This window comes from Strongylocentrotus purpuratus, unplaced genomic scaffold (genome assembly GCF_000002235.5).
Source record: "Strongylocentrotus purpuratus isolate Spur 01 unplaced genomic scaffold, Spur_5.0 spur5_scaffold_21, whole genome shotgun sequence".
NCBI classification, from domain to species: Eukaryota; Metazoa; Echinodermata; class Echinoidea; order Camarodonta; family Strongylocentrotidae; genus Strongylocentrotus; species Strongylocentrotus purpuratus.
Genome location: NW_022145607.1, coordinates 17,476,883 through 17,490,692, shown reverse-complemented (window position 1 = coordinate 17,490,692; position 13,810 = coordinate 17,476,883). Strand labels below are relative to the sequence as shown.

General features: G+C 37.2%; 1 protein-coding gene across 1 annotated transcript in view; it reads right to left on the bottom strand.

Annotated features, from left to right (window-relative positions):
* Window positions 1-496: 496 nt before the first annotated feature.
* The window catches only part of LOC100888531 (activating signal cointegrator 1 complex subunit 3), a 44,325-nt gene continuing 31,011 nt past the window's right edge, over window positions 497-13,810 (bottom strand). Inside the window, exons 29-42 of the mRNA XM_030995198.1 lie at window positions 13,068-13,205; window positions 12,359-12,479; window positions 11,751-11,883; window positions 10,811-10,936; window positions 9,913-10,024; window positions 9,285-9,419; window positions 8,471-8,526; window positions 7,659-7,827; window positions 6,811-6,962; window positions 5,733-5,844; window positions 4,564-4,675; window positions 3,989-4,080; window positions 3,022-3,184; window positions 497-2,445 (exon numbers count right to left, since the gene is read on the bottom strand). Coding sequence (XP_030851058.1) covers window positions 2,258-2,445; window positions 3,022-3,184; window positions 3,989-4,080; window positions 4,564-4,675; window positions 5,733-5,844; window positions 6,811-6,962; window positions 7,659-7,827; window positions 8,471-8,526; window positions 9,285-9,419; window positions 9,913-10,024; window positions 10,811-10,936; window positions 11,751-11,883; window positions 12,359-12,479; window positions 13,068-13,205 — 1,809 coding nt within the window. The 3' untranslated portion in view covers window positions 497-2,257. The remainder of the gene's footprint in view (window positions 2,446-3,021; window positions 3,185-3,988; window positions 4,081-4,563; window positions 4,676-5,732; window positions 5,845-6,810; window positions 6,963-7,658; window positions 7,828-8,470; window positions 8,527-9,284; window positions 9,420-9,912; window positions 10,025-10,810; window positions 10,937-11,750; window positions 11,884-12,358; window positions 12,480-13,067; window positions 13,206-13,810) is intronic.

The following is a 13,810-nucleotide window of genomic DNA, read 5'->3' as shown; positions in this document are numbered from 1 at the left end:
ATTTTAATCAAACAAAGATGATTTTGTCATTTAACTATTTTTTCATTATTTTGTGTAGCGCCCTCTGCAACAGAACTCAACTATCTCTTTAAAGAGAAACTGAAGTTCTGGTAAATCTAGAATCCAATAAAACTTACACTGAATGTTCAAATAATGTGTGCCAAACAATTTTGGTAGAAAATGTATAGTGGCTGAGTAATGAGCATAAATATAAGAAAATCTGGATAAGTAGGCCCTACACCATGTGCTTATTAAACTTGGGTCACTATGTGTAAATGGGAGTTGTGGTTTTTATTGAAGATGATGCCCAGTAAGTTTTTGTGCATTTGTTTTTATTTCACTGGTTTCATGAAATAAAACTAGTAAAGTATGGAATACTACTAGAACAGGGTTTTATTAAAGGCAGATTTATACATGTATATATTTGTCGGTGAGTTATACATAATGGTAGGGGGTGAGTTGACAAAAACTAAAATGAAAACTGCATATCTGATTATTTAACTTTTTGTTAAGAACAAAATTCTTTATTACTGACATTCATGATATTCTCCTTGGGAGAAGAAAAAAAAGTTTGGCATATCATAATGTATGCACATAAAGAGACAAGCTACACGCAAACATTACATTCTACGTGTAGTACATTTATCTCATGTTTTATTGCAGCAAAATGATAACGTAAATGGTAATATATTGTCATGTTTTCCAGTTTACTCCGATGTTACATTTTTTTTCTTCTAGGAACACGATTCTTCATCAAATCTCTATAAAAAAGGAGACGAATGATAAATGAAAATGTGACAGAAAATAAATACATATATTAATCTTGCATGCATTATGATAGCATATATGAAGGCTACATAATTTGATATATATACCGGTACAAGTATCTTGTAAATATTTCACATAAACTCATTCTGTTACTTGTACATAATATCTCAATAAGATGCTCCACATATAATCTGACAAATACATGTATTTGGATGTGTGAAGAAGAATTTTGAGATAAGATTCAATCTATTGGTGCTTGTTTTTAGGACTGAACATGTCCATTGAGAGTTGAGAATTTAAAAAAAAAAATACCCTTTACTTTTACAAGGGTGCATCAGCAACAAGCCTATAAATGGTCTTCTATTTTGTATTGTAATTAATATGATATACTTCAATAGAATTATTCAACTTATTGTTCATTGCAGGTTATCATCGGACAAAAAAGTTCCTCTCGTGAATTTAATATGAAGGCACAGAAATATTAAAGGCAAGGAGTTGTACTGCACTGTATACATGTTTCAATTAACAAAGTTTATAGTGCAGGTGGTAATTAAGGAAGTCTACAGGCTCAAAATACACTTATATCAAAAAGAGAGAAAGTGAGAGGGAGAGCAAGAGGGAGAAAAAGGGAGAGGGGGGGGGGGGGGAAAGGGAGAGGGGGGGAAGAGAGAGAGACCTTTCAATAATGTATGATAAAATCTCTACTTTGCCATGCCAGGGAGTATTTCATGAACTCAAATACATCCCTTTCCAATTTTTATGTTCAGAGCAACGCAAGTGTTTCATACAAAAATAGAATTCCATTACATGTATCTCATGAAGGAATCTCAATATATAATTACTCAACATGACGAACCAAACAAACGAATAACATACCATGACACATCACAGATATAAAGGCATGCACAAAGCCTATGAGCTGAGAAGTTGACAAATGTAGGCTCCAAACCCAGGATGATTGCACATGTATTGGACCAGCTGGACCTGATATTACAATGTATACATGAACCAGGATGTTGGATAAGCCTACTAGTTGGGGTTATAGCAGCTTGTTCTAGGACCGGGAACTGACACACTGGTGAAGACAATTGCAGCAATCTGATCTGAACCAAGAAGCATATGAAAGGAACTCTCAGTCCACAAGACTGTGATCACTGATCGAGGTCCAGCTCTTTGAGTTCTGTTTCCAGGTCTAAGTACAAGTCCAATTTGTAGTCTTACAAAGAGATGGTTCCTCTTATCAATTGCAAGTTTTTACTCTCATCTCTTATGTACATAGTTCAGATTGATATCAATCGTAAATAATTTGCGATTAATATCAACTCTTTGTAAGACAGGACCCTGGGATTATTTCAGTGTGGAACACGGCAGTTAACTTGCTTTCCTGGTTCCACACAATATGTTCTTCTCCAGCCAATGCAATATTCTGATCCAAACCAAAAGGACTATGAAAGAATGATACAGAATAACCCGGACCACAAGAGGGGGATCACTGATCCAGGTCCAGCTCATTTAATTCTGCTTCCAGTTCCAAGTCCGAGTCCAGCCCGTCTGGGTTGATCTCCGTGTTGAGTTGTGTCTCGATGTTGGCTTCGATGACATCCAGGCATACGCTATACTGCTGATCTACACCGATGTAGCAATCACTCATGATGTATAGACTGTAGATCACACGACCTGTGAGCAGGGGTAAATCAAAGTATGTTTGTAATTTTAAGATATTTTTGTACATATATGTGGAAGCCACAACCAGAGGCGGCGGAGTGACTTCCAAAGTGGGGGGGGGGGGGTGGCACCAACAAAAAAGGGCACCTTCAAAGGGAAATCTCAGAGCGAAAATATACAATTTTTTTTAGACATTTTAGACAAAAGTGCAAAGGGGCACTTACTAGAGATTAAAAGGGCACATATGAGAATGGAAAATGGACACTTATTGCAAAGGAAAATGGGACCTTGTCAAAATAAAGGTGCACTTATCAGAGGTGGAAAGGGGAAGGGGCACTTTTAGAAATTAATAGGGGCACTTTTTATGTGAAAAAGGGCACTTCTTACAAAGATAAAGGGGTACTTTTCCTATGTAAAAGAGGGCACTTTGGGTACTTTTTTTTTTCTTTACCTCTTGCATGCTATGAAGTGAAACCAAGACTGCCAAATTCTTTGGCAGCATATGATGTCTGTATCGCTAAGGTCGACTTTGGCAGTCGATGTCTGCTCAATAAGTGGACCCAAGCCTGTAAAGGGTTAAAAACTTACCTAATCTCTCAGGGGTGTAGAAGGAGAGCTGAGCCACTGATCTACCCCTGATGAACCCTATTCTCTTCATGGCAAGTAGATCCTTGTTATCTACGTCTCCCAAGACCAGCCACCAGCCCTCATCCTTCGGCTTGGAGAATCGAGGTGCATGGGCTTTGTTGTCCTGAAATTTGAAAATGCAATGTATCAGATGAATTGAATATATTTCTAATACCAACTTTTCCATTCTCATTAACTGACTATTATCATCTATATCAACAATGGGATTATCTCCTATATCTAAATTAAAACTTTCACGATAAATGTCAGTGTATTCATTATTATTTTCAATATGAATATTAGATATTTCATCAATATTACTATTGCTATCATCATAGCTATCATCATCAAAGCTATCGCCATCATCATCATCATCATCATCATCATCATCACCACTGTCATCATTCACATCAAAACCATAGATTAAAGTTCTTGGAATTACTGAGAATGTAATGAATATTACATCCAAGGCTGTTAACTGTAAAGAAACACATTCAATATGTAAATTCTAAGAATGTTAAACTTTTTATTTTTTATATAAACCCACCGGAGGACATCACTTCATTTTAAAGCCTATCTGCACTAGTTTGCCCAGGAGGAATTAGACCTCCCTGCGTGGTCACTGATAAGTGGTTATCTCATCAAATTACAAATCAGCTCTCAATTAACATAAGAGAAATGGGACCAAGGGGGACCAATGGCCACCGCTTAGGCATTATTTGCTATATAGAGGGCGCAAGTAGCTATAAGTAGTGCAGTGGGGCATTAACATGCCTTACACAAAAACAATTCCAATTCCAATTATACTTTTTTTTAAATAGCATAAAGGACTCTTGTATTTTAAACCGCTTTTTTTGTATGATGGGTAGGAGGAAGACAATGAGGAAGAAATGAACGATGTGGAACAAAAGAATAAGAAAATATATACCCTCCCTCTGTTGCGTCTCTTCAGTTCCACCTGTAGAACATACTGCTGATCGGCATGGACCTTAGTGACGTCACTCTCTCTTGCTCGACCATCTGCAAAAAGCAACATTTTGAACATTTCTTTTATCTAAAAGTGATCTACACTTTCGTTCGGAGTAATACATGTATAATAAGTGGGGAAAAAAAATTGTTTTTCTTGTTCCATCCCTATGATATCAAGGGCTACATTGATCACTGACCAAATATGGACCGTAATCTTCCAAGACAGCCAATACAAATTTGATTTGAATAAAAATCATTATGAATGAAAACACAAGTGAGAAAAAAAATTGTCATACCTATTACAAAGATATTAAGTTCTGAGGTGAAACCATCGTTATAGAGAATATTCAAAATAAATGTTCACACCAATAAAGGAAGATATACCTGTTCATGTACATGTTTGCGCACAGGGTGGTACCAAAAAAGTTTGGTTTAAGTTGCTCAGGTGATCAACTTCATCAGAATTTCTCACCAATATAACTTTCTAAAAATCCCTGCCCCTGGAAATCTGGAATTGAAGCGTCAGATACTTACGGATATAGGTCGCAGGTAGCCGTTTACTCTCTTGCTGTCCACCTTCCACCCACCACCCGTTCATAGAGAGACCAACCTCGATAACTGGCAGCTTATCCACTACATGCCATATCTGTAGATGATAAAGAGATGACAACATACAGTAACAACTGATGAACTTTACCAGACCAGGGGTGTTTCACAAAGATCCTAAGGCAAACTTAACTCTAAGTTGGACTTAAACATTATGGAGAGCCATTTGTAGCCTTAGATATTCAAAAGCGAAAATTCAAGTATTTTAGAATTTCTATACATTCCACATCAAGAACATGAAATCTCCTTGATAATAGAAAATATGAATGACTGGAATCAACATTTTATGTCTTTTAAGATAACTTTTACAAAATATTTTCATAGATGCCAACAGCTTTCCATAATTGTTAAGTCTAACTTAGAGATAACTTCAACTTAGGGTCTTTGTGAAACACACCCCAGTTCCTGTACCACACTGTACCATGTCATATAGTGGATGAACAAAATACAACAAACATCTTACAAATTTTATTCTTCCCATACATCTTCCACGACAGCTTCTAATATCTTAATATTTGGCTATAAAGATATTGATAAGATCAATTTCATTTCATTCTTTTCCTTTCAAAATGGTATTTTTTTTATAATACAGTCACGACGGTGGCTAACAGTTCTTCTTCTATTACTTGCCTGACAGGATTCAATTTGTGTACTTTTGAAATCAAAGCATGTTCAATTGTTGTAATCAGCATTTGAAACTTACCACACATGACACCGAAAATTGATATGCACTTTTTATACAAACTACCCAAAAGAGTTCATACCCACAAAGGTTCTTGACTGACATTACTCCCCATTTATGATAAACATGTCAAGTCAGACTGTCCAAAACATTGCAAATGACTGTATAAAATGCTGCACTACACTGCAAAGAGTTGGAGGCCTGATGGCTCAGCGGTAGACCAGTGGTCCCGTAACCTAGAGATACCAGGTTGGAAACCAAGTCAATACGCTTGTGCCCTTTGGTAAGGCATTTATCCTCATTACCAAGTCCCTCAGAGAGGACTGAAAGCCGTGGGTCCCCTGGTTGCTTACTGACAAGCATACACATGCTTTCTTATAGCAGTCGGGTAAAACAAACAAACCCCATACCATACCTCATCAATTTGTCGATCGGTCAGCTTGTTCTTGAGCATAGACCTCAAGGAGTGTTTATTGTGGCAGGCATCCATTAGCTCCGGTAGACCTTCAATTGCTCCTGCTCTTGTCCTGTAGGATACAGTGTACATGTATAGTGGGATTAAATATTATGTTAAATATAACCACAGATAGAAGATTTGAGAATAGTTTGGTAGAATACATGAAGAAGAAGAAACATGTAAGAGTATTTTCTGTTTTAGTTATCTCTGTGTGAAATGTGGAATAACCCACTTTGAATTCTGCAATGAGACTACTAGAATATGCTTGAATTAAAATTCAAAATTTGAAGAAGAAAACAAAATCACCTCTGCCATTTAAAATGTTGTAGGTACTATTCAGTTAATTATTCTAATTCCACTGTGTGGAAAATGTGAGTTTGGTTTGCAGCATGTATGTGTGACTGCAGAGTGTTGTCACCTAAAGGGATGAGATGTAAAAGCTCTACAGAACATGAGGTAGGTAAGTAGAGGTGAGAGAGCAAAAGACAAATTTGTTTAAATACAAAAAAGCAAATTAGGATACAGAAAGGGGAGAAGATAAAAAAGTTTTCTCATTGGAGATCACATAAGATTGCCTCGACTATCACCACAGAGATCTGAAGTTGAGCTTATCTCTAAGTTGGACGTAACAATTATGGAAAGCCGTTAGCATCCTGAAAATATTTGTTTACAGTTATTTTAAAAGGCATAAAATGTTAATACAAATCATTCATATTTTCTAATATCAAGGAGATTTCATGTTCTTGATGTGGAATTTATGAAAAGTCTCAAATACTTAAATTTTTGCTTTTGAATAGAGCTTAGTTTAAGGCTACAAATAGCTCTCCATAATGATTAAGTCCAACTTAGAGTTAATTTCGGATCTTTGTGAAACACCCCCAGGGCCCCATCTTACAAAGAGTTGCGATAGATCCAAATCAATCGCAAGTCCTCCAATCAATCGCAAGTTTGCAGTATGCTATCTCTTATGTACCGGTACATACTTGCGATTGATATCAACTGTTTGTAAGACAGGGCCCTGGTCTCATCTTCTCACCTGAAGTGTTGGAGATGTGAAGGCTCCACATGAGGAAGGGTTAGTAGAGGAGAGTCATCAAACCATCTGGCCTGGATGATGGACTGTACAAGGTGCATAGTCTGCAGTGCGGGCGCCAACCAGCCGTTGAAGGATACAACATCAATCATTGCCTGGTGATGAATATAATATACACAACCATTAGCATTTCAATTCAATCCACTTGTATCAACGTAGATAAAGAAGGTGTTTATTCCCAAAAGACAGAAAGAGAAATGTTATTCCAGTTACCGTTTGGGTCTTGTCAGTATATGATTGATGAAGAATGTATAACAATGCTGTTACATACAAACAAACAAAGGAGAAATCACATTGTCAATTCATTAGAGACAATTTTAGTTTTGTTTTGAATGGCTGTTTTGGGGGTACTGGTTAAAACAGCAACCAGTTAATAAATGCGCTTCTAATTCAATGTTCTAATTTTCTGGTATCAAAAACATTCACATTAAAATTTCCCCCTGATCATCGTCACCACAATCGTCATCATCACTATTATCATCATCACCACCATCATCACCACCATCATCACCAACACTATTACTATACATCATCATCATATCATCACCACTGTCATTATTATCTTCATCATCATAGTTCTCATCATACATGTAGTTCTCATCATCATTTTCTTCTTCACCATCACCACCACCACCACCACCACCACCACCACCACCACCACCACCACCACCACCAACACCATCATCATCATCATCATCATCATCATTACTACCACCATCACGACCATTATCACTACCACCCCCACCACCAGCACAATTAGCATCACTAAGGTCATCCACCCTGCTACCCACCTGAAGAACCCTTATGGCTTGGTCTAGCACCGACTTGGTATCAGTGAAGTAGTCACTGCATGGTAGCTGAGCTCTTGACATGTGAGCTTGGAGCAGCAGGTTCGCCTTGGTGTGAGGGCTGTCAAAGGAATGCTTGTTCACCTCCAAGGGAAGCCCTTCTGCTAGATTGCTGTGCATGAATGAATTAATGGGAGGCAAGGGGGGAGACAGAAGTGTTTACACTTAGGATTTGAAGATTCAATTATTTACATGTACATTTAAAGAGAAGGTTAAGTTCTGAGAAGAAGTGAAAAATAATTTGTGAGCGTTATAATTGTTAATATGCAAGTGTGGAAGAATATAAGATTAAAATGTTCCCCAAAGAACATGGCTCTTCTAATTCCTTAATATTCTGAAAATGGCACGTAACATCATACAAATCAGGACAGATTTCTTTGCCACATGATCATGTAGTCCCATATACATATTTCTGTGTACAGTGCCTGTGACCAAATTTCTAATCATTTCTAATCGTTTTAATGATTCTGGAACCTTGCAGTACACACTAATACTTATACATGTGTATGCTAGATGATCAACCTTTTCTAATCAATTCCACGTTTCTTTCACAATGCAATCGCATGACCAGAACTCAACTTTATCTATAAGATCAACTTTAATACCACATCAAAATTTACATCAAAGACACATGCTCTGGTAACAACTGTTCCACAGCCAATAACACAATAACTAAATTCTTACTTCAACCCTGGACCCTACACTAGTACTATATCTAGCTTAACTGCAAGCCTGAATATATTGCACATGTATACCTGTTTAGAGAATCCTCATTGTGTCTCACTGGAAGACCTTCATACTCGTGGGCATCCTGCAAAATAAAACAAAAGGCAGAAAAAGAGCAAGCCATGTTTTAGATATTGAAGTGGATTCCAAAAATGTTGCATTAGAACTACATAAATGTATAAAAGTAATATTATGACTGCACGGCAGGAGCTGTGCATACATGTAGGTAATAGTTACTGCACCATTGTGCAATATGACAAAGTACAAGTAGATATAGCTACATTTACCATAATTCATAAGCAAAAGAAAATAACTACTAGGTAAATATTCTGCAAGACCCAATATCTTTGAACCAAATACAGTGTACATGTAATACAGAATAATTGAATAATTCTTGTAATTTCTTCTGATTCTATCATTTTTCTTCTTACATTGTTTCAATTCCTTTGTCTTCTTCTTTCTTCTCCCCCCCCCCCCCCCCCAATCTCTCTCTGTGTCTGTCTCTTTGTCTCTCTCTCTCTCTCTCTACCTTTCATTTGTCTCCATTCCCTTTGATTCATCCCCTTCATTACCTTCTTCCACTCCTCCTTCCCCCCCCCCCCCCTCCCCTTTTCTTTCCCTTCTCTCTTTTATCAATGTCTCACAAAGATACACTTCTATATGTCTACACCACCATCATTCCCATTATCACCTACAGAGCTAGACCAAAAATTTCTGTCACTTTTGTTCATTAGCCTCTTATTTGGGTAGGGTCGGCTCCTCTCTTTAGAGACAGAAGCCGACCATAGGGTCTGCTCTGCAAACTTTGGCGGCACAATCGGTCTACTACAGAGCATGACTTACCGATAGTATTGTGAGGAGGTCTGGGAATGAACAGTCTGGTCCTAAGCTCTCTTGGAACATACGGACCGTCCTGTGATGAAGGTAGTAGTAGGACGAGATCCTCCCCAAGGTCTGAGGCTCAAGGGTACGGTCATCCTGTAGAGAGAGAGAGAGACAGAGAGGGGAAGAGAGGGAGAGACAGAGACAGAAAGAGACAGAGAGGGAGAGAGGGACAGGGAAAGAGAGGGAGAGACAGGGACAGAGAGGAAGAGACAGAGACAGACAGACATTTGCAGAGACAGAGAGATAGTGAGAGGGGAGAAAAGAGGGAGAGAGACAGACATACTTGCATAATTATTCTCCCATAATTGTTCTTGAGAAGCTTATCTAGAATATGTGTAGTATGGTTGACATGCTTATCGAAATAGTTCATCCCGCATTATTTTGGTCACATTATTATAATACATGTAATATTGGAATAAGTATTGTTAGTTGGGTACAAAAATTGGACAGGGGAAAAATATCCACTTCCATCTTTTCTGATACACTTTCATATTTCAAACCCACATCTTATTCACTGAATTCTTCCTCTCTTACACTTTATATTCATAATATCAAACTTTGTAGAAGATTAACCACATGTACTCACATCTCCAATCTCTATGCAGTAGGAGTAAGCAAGATCCAACAGAGATTTCTCCACCAGCCCAGACAGGAACTTATTGATGCCTTCATGAGAAGTGTCCTCCAGCTCATAATAGCTTTAATAAAAAAGTAAAGAAACAATAAATCAATCATATATAGATATATATAATACATACATTATCCTTTTATGTATTTCGTCTCCAGGGGAGGAAAGAAAATGTCAAAACTGGTGATCCAAACTGGTGTTCTGTTCTTGCAGATGAGAAGAATATTTGTACATGTAGTTCAAAACATTAATCATTCATCAATAGCAAAACTCTTGGCTTTTTTTCCTTCATTTTCTATGAAGGCCATTTTCAATACATACTGTATTCTTAGTACACCCATGCACCCAAGTATCTACAACTGATGCAGCAAGCAGAATGGATATCAGTAAAAGAGAATTGTTTAGGAATAGCTGAATGCATTTTTTTTTTCCAGACTAGAAGAATTCTACAGACAAATCATCACATCACATCGCAGTAATAATCTGTTATCATACATGTACGTGTTTATGGGTTTTGACATAATGTAGAGGTGTTGTGGTTGAGTGGACATGTCACCGGACTGCAAATGACAAGGTCCGCGGTTCGAGTCCCGCAGCACTAATGTCCGCAAGATATTGATCTACATTTGCCACACTCGACCCAGGTGAGGTAAATGGGTACCTGGTAGGATTATTCCTTGAAATGCACTGTGCGCTAATTACGGCTACAGGAGCTAAAGCTAGGGTAATCATATCCAAAGCTCTTTGGAAACGCACAGAGAAGTTATATATTATGATATGCGCTTTACAAGAATCAAATATTATTAATATTATTATTATAAGTATTCTTGATGTTCAGAAGTGAAAGGGTTAATACCTTGGGTTCATGACGAGTCTCCTGAAGAAGTATGTCCATGTGATGTAGTCCATGGCATCTTGTTTGGACGTCACCGTACCAGCCACTATCTCTGCATTCAGATGCTCGGGTAGTACATCCAGTAGGCTATCCCAAAAATCATGGAATTGAAACTGTTAGCTGTGATTCCTAAGTTGGAATCTATAAACTGGGACCTGTTTCACAAAACTTGTCATCAGTGACAAATGACAGTCTTTGTTATAAGCTACTGAAATCCTTGCTTCTGATTGGTTATCAGCAGATTTGTCACTGATTTTTGTCAATTGTCATTGAAAAAAGGCTTTGTGAAACGGCTCCCAGATGTGTGTCTTGCAGAAGGATGTGAACATCAATTGTTGACTAATTACAAAACTTGTGAGTTCTGTTACTCAAGTAAATAAGATATCAACTATTTGAGCAACGCAAGGACTGAACAGGTTTTGTAGAATCTAGTCAAAGAATGATAACAACTTTGGAAAGCGACTTTCTCGATGAATGTACATTCAGTTCATTCACGATTTACTCCTTACTTTAACAAATTCAAATGGATATGTATGTATATTGAGTGGAGTAATACTAAACTTCCACTTTGCAATAATACAAATTGAATAGCATGGAATGACAATTCAGAAACAGAGTAATGACTTACAAACAAGAAGCAACACATACAAACAACTGGATTCATTTTTCAATAGATCCATTAGAGAATAATATCATGGTATAACTGAATGTAATGAAACATCTGACTTAGTTGGACTCTACAGGGAAAGGCTCATGGGGAACTTCTTGTAGAAGTGATTCTTGATGCCATGCACAGAGAAGACGGCTGTTCCTTGGTCATCATACAGATACAAAGCAATCTATCATTGTTTCTGAGGGGTAGGGTGGGCGGAAGGGAGAGTAGGGGCACCCTTGTACTTACTTAGACTCTACAGGGAAAGGCTCATAGAGGAACTTCTTGTAGAAGTGCTTCTTGATGTCGTGCACCAAGATGACGGCTGTTCCTTGGTCATCATACTGGGGGCGCCCTGCTCGACCCATCATCTGAAGTACGTCTGACAAACACAAATAGATTGTTTACATCATTGTCTAATGACGCTAAATAATTGCTAATTTCTCTATCTAAAGGATTTCTAGTGACAAATTATTAACATTATTTATTTAATAAGAACTTGAGATATAAAATACAGACGATGAAGTAATGGTTATAAACATACATGAAGATTATGTGACTCTCATGCATTGCATCTTTTCAGTGAAAAAATGAAGAAAAAAAAAACATCTTGTCACAAATGAAGAGTACTTAACTTACTAACTTATTTTGAAAATATTATGTTTTTTATGCAGTGTTTCTATGGTGAAAATCTCAAACATAATTAAACAATATGAATTCATAGAATAACAAATCAACAATATATATCAATAGAATACAAGAATACAAAGAGAAGACAAAAAACATGTTTCCCAAGAATGTAATTGGGTTCTTAATATGAATATAAAGTAACTACAAATCTACAAAATGCTCTGTACCTGTGATGGGGAAGTCAGCATATCTCTTGGTCTTGCCATCAAAGTATTCTGTGCCTTTGATTACAACCAGATGGGCAGGGAAGTTGACTCCCCAGGCTAGGGTGCTGGTTGCTATCAAGACCTGACCAAAGAGAAACAATCACATATTACACTTACATTACGTAATATAGGTAATAGAACCTTGAAAATACAACTTCACTCTGCATATATTCCCCCCCCCCCCCCCACTAACAACATGTAGTTTTAACTGTGAGAACCATATAAGGTAATCACAAAGAAAACAATTGAAAAATCTGCTTTATTTAGTTAAAACATTTTAATACACTTCTGACAATCAATATCCAATGACTCACTATGATTTTCTATACATAAATGTTACTGTGTTCCCTTCTACAGCCACTTCCAAAGATGTTGTAGCATATTATACATACATGTACGTCTTCAAACAAAGGAGTTAAAGTATTAAGGTCAGTATTTTTAATCGAATGTCATCAACCTTCCTTGTATCTTTTTCATGGCACTGTTTTTTACAATTTATTTTATCTATTTAGTCATCAATTGTAGTCTATTCTAGACAACAAGCAAACAAACAAATTTTTAAAAGGATTAATAATAACACTTAAATTCAGAAAATACAAAGAATCCCGGACCTACATTGTATGTTATTCTAGTTTTCAGAATGGGGAGACGAAGGGGCGGATATTCTTACCTGTATCTTCTGGTTACAGAAGAGTTCTTCTACCGTCTTCCTATCTCTCTCGTGCAGACCAGCATGATGCATACCGATACCAAAGGACAAGGTCAATCGTAGGTTACTGTCCTTCACAGACTCTATGAGATGATCCATCTAATCAATACAATGCATATAAGTTACGAGTCAAGAACAGGGCATTGTTTCACGAAACCGTCATAAGAACAAGTTCGCCGGCATCCCGTTAAAATTAAGTACACATGTTTTAATGTGTTTTCTGCGAACTTGTACTTATGATGGTTTTGTGAAATGCTGCCCTGGATTCTTGCAAATGTATAACAAACTTGCTATAATCAAGGTGAATTTCAGGAAAGTTTTAAGAAGGAAACTTTTCCATGACAAGGATACTGATAGAGGTAATACTATATGTAATTTAAACATAGCTTTGGTTCTCATCACCCCCCCCCCCCTCCCCCCCCCCCCCCATGCTGCCAAATTTCACTGCATGTGCAACAAGGCTAAAAGAAAAGGAAATTCCAAACAAGAAATCTGGTTGACTATCTTGATGATGCAAAAGTTCAAATTGTTACAACAGAAACTTTACCACTGAAGGGTAATCTGTACTTGATACATTGTACGTTTTATTGTACATTGTACGTTTGTTTCGCTTGGGAATAAAAGTACAAGTACATTTGCTACATACTGAACCCAAAGTGATCAACAAATCAAATCAAATCAAATCAAATGCTTGTATATTTTCT